A 12,308-nucleotide genomic window follows, 5' to 3' on the forward strand; every position below is an offset into this window, starting at 1 on the left:
GATGCTGCCAAATCAAGTCAAGTCGTCAAGGTGAGTCAAGTCAAAGTAAGTCAAGTCAAGGCATCACGTCAAGCCAAGTCGTCACGTCAAGTCGTCATGTCAAGTCAAGTCGTCACGTCAAGTCGTCACGTCAAGTCAAGTCGTCACATCAAGTCGTCACGTCAAGTCATCACGTCAAGTCGTCACGTCAAGTCGTCACGTCACGTCGTCACGTCACGTCGTCACGTCAAGTCAAGTCGTCACGTCAAGTCGTCACGTCAAGTCAAGGCAAGTCTATTTGTCACATACACATACAAGATGTGCAGTAAAATGAAAGTGGCAATGCCTGCGGATTGTGCAAAACAACGGAACAGGTTCTCCTGAATGTATATTGCTATTTACCACTACTTCTATTAATGCAAGGGCATTTGTTGGCCTTACCCTATATACCAACCCTGGTTCCACAATCTGCGCAAATCCTGTCATGCCACCCTCCTTTTTGAAAAGCTTCGTATGGGCCTGCAACGTCACCTATCCATGTTCTCTAGAGATGCTGCCTGACCTGCTGAGTTATGCCAGCACTTCGTGTTCTTTTGTGTATTAACCAGCATCTGCAGTTCTTTGTTTCTATTACATACAATAATACCTTACTTGGACAATCGGGAATACCATACACCATTCTCCCCCACTATGGTCCGTTATAATGAGGGTTTACTGTATCAACAAGAAACCCGAAACCAAAGCAGGCATTCTCATCAGTTACAAGCAGAAAAGTTAGCACAGAAATTTAAGTTTCTGATTTTAGTATTATGAAGTGTTAGCAGATAATAGGTTGGTTGTATCTCAAAATTTGATCAAAGTAATCACAGAATTAAGCCAATGTGAAAGCAACAATGCTTTCATTAAAATATAGTACGGTCTCAAAATTCATACATCAATGTGGTTTCTTAATTAAAAAAAAATATATATTCAAGATAAGGAAACCCACATTATAGATCAAACACAGCATTCCCAGGATCATTTATGCTCTATTTGCACCTATTCTTCTAGGACCTCCAGTACTTTCCACCAATTGAAACCTACAGATTGACTACCTGACCAGAATTGCCAATCTATAGGAAGGAAGCAACTACAATGTAAGGTTGGAGTGGGTCAGAACCTATCAGTATTTTATCAGTCACCATCAACAGCATGTTAATAGCATGTTAATTAAATATTTAGCAAGGGGGTGAACTTGGCCTAGATGCAAATATAATGTTTCAAATTTATTTCTGTCCATGACAGGATGTGATTCTTGACAAGGGAATGCAAATGGAACATAGTCCAGGAAAGCACCGCCTGAATCTGGGCATCAGCTTCAGGTCTGCCTCAGTGCCACATTTAAGCCACGACAGCTGCTGAAAGAGCACATGAACGTGCACACGAAAGAGCAACCTTGCCTGTGCTGGAAGTGCCTTTCTTGGGCATGAATGTCAAACCTGACAATGTCCTTGTGCAGATTCCATATTTTGTAAATGTCACTGGGTAGATCAGGTAGAGAAACAATAAAAGCACCCAGGCAGGGGACAGAGACAGGGAATAAACTGAAGAATCTGTCAATCTTATAAACCACAGGTAATACACAAGAACAGTCCCCAGTGAAATTCTCTCTCTAGTTTATTTCAGACACACTTTAGTTTCCACTTCTGCAATGTGCCCTAAAATGAATTCATGCGATTTGGTTTTAGTTTTAGAGATACGTAAACAGGCCCACTGGCCCATCGAGCGTGCCGACCAGCTATCACCCCCGTACACTAGAACTATCTTACACACTATGGACAATTTACAAAAGCCAATTAATCTACAAACCTGTACGTCTTTGGAGTGTGGGAGGAAACCAGAGCACCCAGAGAAAACCCATGCGGTCACAGGGAGAAAGTACAAACTCTGTATAGACTGCACCTGTGGTCAGGATTGAATGTAGGTCTCTGGCACTATAAGGCAGCAACTCTACTGCTGCGCCACTGTGCCATTGATACTTGACATTTGTCTCCATTTAAAAGGGCAAATTGGAAATATGCCAGGAATGTTCATCCTGGTTGATGTAATGCCACATGGTTTGCCAGTGGAAAAATATGATAAACTCTCATGGTTTAGAATAAGGATCCCATATTGCATTGGACACTTTTAACCAATCTTAAAAATATTTCATTTCAATTCCAAAAGATGCCAATTTTTAAAAATCTTCTCTCGACCGTGTTCAACATTATCGCGGTCATTTCGACAAATAGTCAAATCAATACCTTAGTGAAAGCTTCAGAGTCCTTTGTGCTCAGTGTCCTATTTGCATAGTCCAACAGCTCCTCTGAGCCTTCCAATGCATTGCTGCATATGGTCAGTTGGTTCTGATAAAGTAAAAAAAAATCAAAGAAAATTAAACTCAATTTAAATTTAATGTCCACATATCGCAATAAAAAGTTACACTTCTCCCGCCCAAGAGGATTTGATAAATTTGAATTTCAGCAGTGGACATAAACACACAAAAAACTTGATGTTGTAGCAGCCTGGACGAGGTCAGGAAAAGGCCAGACTGGTTCAAACAGTAGTCTTTAATCCACACAGCAAGAGCACACCATACACACTGAGAGCACACACACAGGGTGGTCTGGAAACCCCGTGGCAGACCAACGCCCCTGTCCCTCAATCGGCGAGGGGGATGATCCAAGGAGTGGCCTAGCCCCCAGGGACCGCCACAGGATCCCCCCCCCCCCCAAGTCCCCGAGGCACGAAATGGACAGGAGGGCGTACACGGCAGCCAGCCCGGGTGCATACCATGCCCGGCACAGGAACAGGCAACTGTCCAACAGGTGCAGGGGACGGAGTAGCTAGAGAAGGAGGTACCCTAGACAGAGGGCGCCCTCGCTTACGGGGCCGTGCTACCAGCACCGGCTGATCAATATCAATATGTGCCAGCTTCAGCCGCCCAACCGAATCAGTCTCACGCCGACCCCCTCCATGTCTAGGACGAATGTGGACGAGCCATGCTCCAGGACTCGTAAGGGACCCTCGTATGGCCGCTGGAGAGGTGTCCGATGCGGATCCCTGCACAGGAAGACAAGCTGGCAGTCCTCCAGAGCAGAGGGTACGTGCGGTCGGAAGGACCCATGACGAGACGTGGGCACCGGCGCCAACTTGCCCACCGTCTGCTGAAGACGTTGCAGAGGGTCCGAAGGCTGCTTCACCTGGCCCTGTGCCAGCGGTATGAACTCCCCGGGCACCATCAACGAGGAGCCATACACCAACTCGGCGGAGGAGGAGGCCAAGTCCTCTTTCGGTGCAGTGCGGATCCCCAGCAAAACCCACGGCAGAGCGTCCACCCAGTCTGGGTCAGTGAGCCTTGCCTTCAGGGCATCCTTGAGTTGACGGTGAAACTGCTCCACCAGGCCGTTCGCCTGCGGATGATACGCCGTCGTGTGGTGTAGACGAACACCCAGGAGGCGTGCCATGGCCGACCACAGCTCCAACGTGAACTGAGGTCCCCGGTCGGATGTTATGTCCAGTGGCACCCCGAACCGGGCGATCCAGTGCGCCACCAAGGCTCAAGCACAAGTGGCCGTCGAAGATTCAGGTAGCGGAATGGTTTCAGGCCACCGCGTGAAGCGGTCCACGACGGTGAATAGATAGGTCGTGCCCTTGGACGGCGGCAGCGGCCCCACGATGTCCACGTGAATGTGGTCGAACTGCTGCCGAGGGATGATGAACTCCTGCAATGACGCGCGCATGTGTCGTTGCACCTTGGCAGTCTGGCATGGGATGCAAGTGCGCGCCCAATGTCCAACCTCCTTCCGCAGTCCGTGCCACATGAAGCGGGAGGCTACCAGGGCCGTTGTCGCCCTGATGGAGGGATGCGCAAGCCCATGGAGCACCTCAAACACCCTGCGCCGCCAGGCGATGGGGACGATGGGTCGCGGAACTCCAGTGGAGGCATCGCACAGCAGCGTTGCGCCCCCTAGGACCACGGACAAAATCCTCTAACTGCAGGCCCGAAACTGCCGTACGATAGGCGGCCATCTCCTCGTCGACCAGCTGAGCGGCTGCCAGGGCAGAATAATTAATACCCTCAGTGACTTGGGGAACCGCGTGGGCCATCCTGTTGAATTTGCCCTCAACGAAACGGATGGAGGTGGTGTACAGGGATACATACGCCAACTGCCTCTGCTGCCGGGCAGACCACGGGTCTGAAACCTTAGCGAACGCGAAGGTTAGCGGCTTGTGATCCGTAAAAGGCCTCCCCTCCAGGAAGTAGTGGAAATAGCGTACGGCGAGATACAGGGCAAGGAGCTCGCGGTCGAAAGCGCTGTAAAAGCGCTGAGCACCACTGAGATGCCTGCTGAAGAAGGCGAGTGGCCGCCAGCATCCGTCAACGAGCTGCTCCAACACTGCCTCAACCGCAACCTCAGAAGCATCCACCGTCAGGGCGTCCACTCATGGGTGGACAAGCATCGTGGCCTCAGCCAGTGCCTCCTTAGCCCTGTTGCTTCCACGGACCACTCAACCTCCCTGCGATGACTAGCAATCAGGTGGAAAAGCGGACGCACGACTGCGGCCGCTGCCGTCAGGAAGCGGTGATAAAAGGTGACCATCCCCACGAATTCCTGTAGGCCCCAAACTATGGTCGGACGGGGGAACCTGCGGACAGCGTCCACCTTGGCCGGCAGAGGCACCACCCCCTGTGGAGTTACGTGGTGGCCGAGGAAGCCGATAGCAGTCATCCCGAAACGGTACTTGGACGAGTTGATGGACAAACGAAAATTGCTGAGGCGCTGACACAGCTGACGGAGATGAATGCAATGCTCCTGTCGCGAGCGAGTGGCCACGAGTATGTCATCCAAGTATACGAAGACGAAGTCCAGGCCGCGGCGCACAGTCCATAAGCCGCTGAAATGCCTGCGCAGCGTTCTTCAACCCAAACGGCATCCGTACAAATTTGAATAGTCCAAATGGCATTATAATGGCCGTCTTCGGGATATCGTCTGGGCGGACCGGAATTTGGTTGTACCCCCGCACGAAGTCCACCTTGGAGAATACCGATGCTCCGGCCAGATGGGTATTGAAGTCCTGAATGTGCGGGACCAGGTACCTGTCGGCGACGGTTGCATTATTCAGGCAACGGTAATCCCCACACGGGCGCCAGCCCCTATCCGCCTTGGGGACCATGTGGAGTGGTGACGCCCATGGGCTATCGGAGGGACGCACAATGCCCATCGCCTCCATCAGGCGGAACTCCTCCCGTGCCAGACGAAGCTTGTCTGGCGCGAGATGATGCGCCCGGGCGTGCACAGGCGGGCCGGTAGTAGGGATATGTTGCTCCACCCCGTCCTTGGGGGTGGAGGAGCAGAAGTGGGGTTCAAGGATGTCCGGAAAATCCGCCAGGATGCGAGCGAAAGTCGCATCCATGGACGACAGGCGGCCATCAGGACGTGATACGGGATCACCAATGCGGAGGAAGACCGGCTCCAGCGTGACGGAGTGCATCAGGTGCCACCGCTTGTCATCCATGAGCAGTGAATGGGCTCGAAGGAAGTTGGCGCCCAGCAGCGGCTGGGAAACGTCGGCAATGACGAACTTCCACGAAAAGGAGCTGCGGCCAAAATTGAGGGAGATGGTGCGAAACCCGTAGGTGCGAATAGCATTCCCGTTCGCCGCGGTGAGGGGGGGGGGGGGCCGTTTGCCAACACGGATGTCAACGATGGAGGGAGGCAAAACATTCACTTCCGCACCAGTGTCCACGAGGAATCGACCTCCAGTGCGGCGATCCCAGGCGAAGACGCGATGAATTTTGCCGGCCTCTGAAGGAATCACTGATGACCGGCCCCTTCGTTTCCCGGGAATGAACAGGGTGAGCGACATTGCCTGGCTGCAGCTCCCCAACGACGATGGTAATCCATAGAAACTTACAAAATTCTTAAGGGGTTGGACAGGCTAGATGCAGGAAGATTGTTCCCGATGTTGGAGAAGTCCAGAACAAGGGGTCACAGTTTAAGGATAAGGGGAAAATCTTTTAGGACCGAGATGAGAAAAACATTTTTCACACAGAGAGTGGTAAATCTCTGGAATTCTCTGCCATAGAAGGTAGTTGAGGCCAGTTCATTGGCTATATTTAAGAGGGAGTTAGATGTGGCCCTTGTGGCTAAAGGGATCAGGGGGTATGGAGAGAAGGCAGGCACAGGATACTGAGTTGGATGATCAGCCATGATCATATTGAATGGCGGTGCAGGCTCGAAGGGCCGAATGGCCTACTGCACCCATTTTCTATGTTTCTAATAGCACCAACCCCCTCTGCTGGCGTCTGGTGGAAATGCAGGCGGGCCGTGCTGGAAAGACGTGCCTGCAGTGGAATGCCCAATGGCGCCCCCCCCAGGCATTAAAGGTAAGCCTGGTTTACCAATATCCTGTTTACCTTTACTTCAGCTAGCTATACCTTACAACCTAAACACTGTCCTAATCTGATTACTGCCTCTCCTAACATGACCTTTGAATTAGCTCACTATGCTGGCCTGATTTCGCATCATACTGCGCCAGTGTGTGACACCCGTAATGTTCTTGAGTTAACCATATTACAAAGTTGTTCAATTTTCTTATAATTTCCACTGCAGTTTACCACTGAGATTGAGGTAACCCATTGGTCCAGTAGATTAGCTTCATTCAAGCAAGAAGGAAAGCAACACCACTAGGACACAGCAGGTGGCAGACACATTAGATTATATCTTTGTCAAAACGAGATGGCAAATATGCCCATTCTTATCATGGACCATAGTATGTTATCTTCATCAATGTGGCTCCAAAACTATGACAACAACAAAGTGCATCAAAAAAATCAACGTGGAAGGCCTAAAAGACCCACTTACAACCAAAAGGGGAGCTTCAGTGTGTCAACAGCACATGGACAGCAGTGATGTCCATCTTGATCATAATTTTGGCAACTAAAATATCCAGGAGCAAAGTAATGGAATATTAACTTAAAAATGGGTGGTAGATAGTGCATTTGATGAGCTGAAGGATCTATTTCTGTGTTGAATATCGCTATGGCTATAAACTTTCTATGATTCTATTATTTGATTGCATTTAAGCATTGACTGTGACTATATAAAAGTGCCTAAGTATGCACTTTATGTGCATTTTCATAAAACGCACATAACTCAAAGTATCTGTAAATTCTCTACTCTTACTGAATAAAATCCATGCCTCTGCCATCAGTTTGTTCAGGTCATTCATAGGTAGCTGACAAATGAGTCAAACTGTGCTCAACTTACAAATCATCAACAAATTTGTCAAAAAGGTTGTTAATGGTTGAAATAGGTGCTTTGAATTTATAATTCATCTTTATAACTTTGAATACAAAGAAACGCTAAATTAAGGGCAACATGATAGTGTTTCCAAATTAGCAGTTTGAATTGATAAAAGATATAATTAAGATACAAGAATAAAATTGTGTATAAAATTTAACACAATGTACCCTGATAAAAATGTATTTCTTGCAGTCGATTACAACAACATAGGCATAACCCATGATGGGTGCATATCTCTTACCTGGAGTTCTTGACTTTTGTATGCTTGTTCTTGTTTAATTTTGTTTGCCATACTGTCCTTCATTTCATCCAGGGTGGTCTGGAGAGCACCAAATTCTTGCTCCAAGTCTAACAGCACCTTGGCAGTATTGATCTGCCATGAAATGTGAAAGTTAAAAATCATATTTTTGTTATATAGTAAACAAGACAAAATGTTGTAGATTACTATGAATCAGAAAGATTAGGAACAGCCAGCTTCTTTTTATATACAAGGTCTAAAAATATGGGACAGAAAAATTAGGAACTGCCAAGCTTCTTTTTATATACAAGGTCTAAAAATACGGGACAGAAAAATAAGAGCACAGCAGCGGCTCCACCTCCTCCGGAGACTCAGAAAAGCAGGTCTCCCCACTGTTCACCTTACCACCTTCTACAGGGGTACCATTGAAAGCATACTGACCTACGGCATCACTTCCTGGTTTGGGAGCTGCAAGGCAGTCTAGGGGGCGCCGTCCTGTGTGGTATGGCTGCCCAGCTTGCAGCTGTCTATTTTTCACCTTTTTCAGTGTTTTGTTTTTAGGAGTTCTAGCCTTTATGTGAGGGGTGGGGGGGGAACTGCTTTCTAGGGTCTCCTACCTGGTCGGAGAGGCAGCTTTTCTCCGGGCTGCAATTTCGACCCGTCCTCGCGGCCTACCAGCGGGCCTGGAGCGGCGTTTCCTGAGGGGACCGCCCAGAACCTCGGTTTCGGCGGCGGCACAGCGCTGGAGCGCTATTGAGCAGCGGGCGATGCCTTGCCTGGGTCGCCACGCTGGAACTCCGGTGAGCTGAGACCGCCGATGAAACATCGCGGAGCTGCAGGTCTGTGGAGCGGCCAGCGGCGTTGACTTTAACATTGGGAGCCTGGGATCTCTCAGCGAGATCACCAGTTGTGGAGCTCCATCCAGCGCGGCCTTGTTGGCCTCGGAAGCCGCGGTCTCCGGTAAGGGAAGCAGCCGTTCCAGGTGTCCCAAGCTGCTGTGAGGATTCTCCCGACGCCGGAGCACCATCACCCGGCGAGAACGGCCTGGAACATCGGGCCTCCGTAGAGGCAACTGTGGAGGCCTCAATAGGCCCGACTATGGGTGAACTGGGGATGGGGACAGGACATTTTGCCTTCCCCCACAGTGGGAGCCATTGTGGGGGGATGTTTTTATGTTTACATTTCTTTATTATTGTTATGTTTGTATTCTTTCTTTATGTGCTGCATTGGCAAGAAGCATTTCACTACACCTAGGTGTATGTGACTAATAAAATAACCTTTGAAATGGTTAACAGACTGTGTCCCCCACCCCATACACACACACACCTGAAAAAGCTACTTTTCTTAACTACTAAACCAGATTCGCTTCTTAATAAACAGACACCACACAAACTGTTTGGTAGACCAGTTCAAAACTTTACTTAACATCGGCCGATGGAAGGGAGCGAGAATTCCAGTCAAGTGACCAATACAGACACTTGACCGTCCTCCGTCCACCTCTCTGAACAACAGAATTACATTGCCTTAAATAGGGTTTTTTTGTCCCCTTAGCACATTTCAGACATTAGTCATGGTCAGAGGTACAGGAAAAGGTTTCCACAGAATGCATCACATCAAAGGCCTTTTGTTTACATGTTACAAGATAACATTGGCCCTTTGGTTTACGACATTTTATCTTTCTACTTCCCTGGTTCCTCTCTCGTCCTTCATAAACATTGGCCATTTGGATAATGCCATTTTATCTTCACAGAGATCACCCTAGCTCTTTCGCTGCTTCCTCGCTGTCATTTGGTCCCTCATAAACATAGGCCATTTGGTTTATGGCATCTTACTTCAAAGATGTGACTAGCTGTTTCTTTCTCTGTCATTTCCTCACTTGGGAGACAATGTTATAGGATTTATTATCTCACACCCGCAACCTGAGGCAAGCCTAATTTGAGACTAAATATAAGCTGTAAGCTAGCCCAGAAGCCAATTTAATATCTTCTTATATTTTTAACTAACATTCGGCTTCATCATTCCATCCTTTTATCAAAATTTTGATAACAACTACAGTCCTTGCTGAGTACATACGAAAGACCATAAGCATCTCATCAGACAAATTAATAGTACACTAGTAACACAATCATTTCATAGTGGACAATCGTTCCACAAGTCCCTCCAAACATTTTAAATGGCCACCAACCTCCCCCAGACATGACACTAATAGCACAGGAAAAGGATCATAAAAATTGTTCAGCCTTTATTGGGCTTCCCCGTGTGCTGGTGTAACTGGTTCATGCTTCTCTTGTGTGGCACTGCATTTGCAACATAACAATGCCCTGTCACAAATATACTGTTTCCTAAATATACACCAGTGCCTTGGTTGTGGCAAAAACAGGTAGATTTAACTGGCCTTTGCAGATCTTTTACTGTCTGTAGTCAGGTTATCTTTGCTGCGCTTGTCATGTTTGACTTCAATCTTGTTTAAAAGGTGTGTACCATCCTTTGAATGTGGGTTAGTCCACAAGCTTGCCAGTCTGAAGAAAGTTCAGTCCATGTGGGCTGGGCCACCCCAGAATAAAGGGAGCATCAATAGCCCATCGTCCTTGTTTCCACAAACTGTTCACAGTCAATCAAATGTATCCAGCGACGATGATCTTCAAACTTTACAGCAGTTCATGTTGTTAGCAACACTTGGTTGTTCTTTTCAATACAGTCTCAATTTCTTCTTGTCCCAGCACCATCATCGTATAGCTTTTATGGCCTTGGTCACTGGTTTCCAGCAAAAACTCCTCCAACCTGGGAATGTAGATCTCCTGTCTGTCTTTTAATTATTTTCTCTTGTTCCTCTGCCCACTGGCATTCCAGTTGCAATACGTTCCATCCTTTCCGAGTGCTATCCTTGTTTCTTAACTCTATCCCCTTCTTACATACAGCATCCATCCAACTTCAAACTCTATACTCTCCTCATGCTTCTTCACTGTGTCTGCGTCCCATGTTTTAATTCCTTTCTTCCATTTCTTTCCTGCCTTCCTTTCCCATATAATTGTCTCTACATTCCATGTTCCCCCTACTGGCCAGGCTTCATCCCCTAACCGTTTGGTCAACTTGTAACTTAACATTCTAAATTTCTTATTATACTTAGGATTCAATTAACACATATGTTGGACTGTTATCCAGAGCATTCCCCATAGATAGATAGAAAGAAAGAGAGAGAGAGAAAGCAGACTTCTTAATTCCGAATCGTTCCAAATATATCAACCAGGCCGACCCGCTAATGAGACGCCAGTTTCTCAATTTGGCTGACTTTTTAACCCTTTAATATACGACCCAAGTGTCTCAACGAAGCAGACCCGCTAACCGGGACCCCTGTTTCTCAACCTGGCAGACTTCTTAAATCTTTAATATACAACGCCACTTATTTCTGAATCCGACAACTCTGCGGATGTCTCAATAAGCCAGACGTACACCTCACCCCCCGTATCTCAACCCGACAAATCACGGATGTCTCAATGAGGCCGATGAGCCCTTAGTAGAGAGAGATAAAAAAGAGAAAACAAAGAGAGATAGAAAGAGAAACCGCTCAAGTCCTTCTTAAAAATATACACAAGCCCTTCTTAAAAACACATGCACAATTCTGTCTTAAAAATACATACACAATCCCTTCTTAAAAAAAACATATAAAGCCAACTGGTCTCACCTTAGTCTGCTTCTAAGAACCTCGGCAGGGAACCAATTCAATGTCTGCTGAAGGATCACAGACGTTCCCGGGAGTTTCTAGGGAGTCGGTCTGACAAGGGGGCCGATAGAGCTCAGTTATCTCCCTTCCAATCCCGGCAACCTCTGCAACCTCTTGCACAGTCAGCTGTTGATGTGGTCCCAGCGAGGCCTGCATAACTACGCCAATGAAAAAGCTACTTTTCTTAACTACTAAACCAGGTTCGCTTCTTAATAAACAGACACCACACAAACTGTTTGGTAGACCAGTTCAAAACTTTACTTAACATCGGCCGATGGAAGGGAGCGAGAATTCCAGTCAAGTGACCAATACAGACACTTGACCGTCCTCCGTCCACCTCTCTGAACAACAGAATTACATTGCCTTAAATAGGGTTTTTTTGTCCCCTTAGCACATTTCACAGACATTAGTCATGGTCAGAGGTACAGGAAAAGGTTTCCACAGAATGCATCACATCAAAGGCCTTTTGTTTACATGTTACAAGATAACATTGGCCCTTTGGTTTACGACATTTTATCTTTCTACTTCCCTGGTTCCTCTCTCGTCCTTCATAAACATTGGCCATTTGGATAATGCCATTTTATCTTCACAGAGATCACCCTAGCTCTTTCGCTGCTTCCTCGCTGTCATTTGGTCCCTCATAAACATAGGCCATTTGGTTTATGGCATCTTACTTCAAAGATGTGACTAGCTGTTTCTTTCTCTGTCATTTCCTCACTTGGGAGACAATGTTATAGGATTTATTATCTCACACACCCGCAACCTGAGGCAAGCCTAATTTGAGACTAAATATAAGCTGTAAGCTAGCCCAGAAGCCAATTTAATATCTTCTTATATTTTTAACTAAAATACGGCTTCATCACACCCCCCAACCCCTTGACAGCTAGTCACCTGTCAAGGTGAAGCCACTGATCAGCACTTTAAATTGTTCCTATGTTAGGGATCGATTGTTCTGTCTGAATGACTGTTTTAGTTCTATTTTAGAGATGATAATTTTTTACTTGTAAGTATTTATTTCTGTTTTTATTAATTGCACTGATGA

At 47.2% G+C, this 12,308-nt stretch overlaps 1 protein-coding gene across 5 annotated transcripts in view; it reads right to left on the reverse strand.

Moving 5' to 3' along the window:
- Positions 1–12,308, reverse strand: part of fsd1l (fibronectin type III and SPRY domain containing 1 like) — an 87,977-nt gene that overhangs the window by 60,228 nt on the left and 15,441 nt on the right. For all 5 annotated transcript variants that reach the window (XM_033017864.1, XM_033017863.1, XM_033017861.1 and 2 more), the window contains exons 3-4: positions 7,549–7,680; positions 2,262–2,363 (exon numbers count right to left, since the gene is read on the reverse strand). In XM_033017864.1, coding sequence (XP_032873755.1) covers positions 2,262–2,363; positions 7,549–7,680 — 234 coding nt within the window. The remainder of the gene's footprint in view (positions 1–2,261; positions 2,364–7,548; positions 7,681–12,308) is intronic.

Source organism: Amblyraja radiata, chromosome 3 (assembly GCF_010909765.2).
Source record: "Amblyraja radiata isolate CabotCenter1 chromosome 3, sAmbRad1.1.pri, whole genome shotgun sequence".
NCBI classification, from domain to species: domain Eukaryota; kingdom Metazoa; phylum Chordata; class Chondrichthyes; order Rajiformes; family Rajidae; genus Amblyraja; species Amblyraja radiata.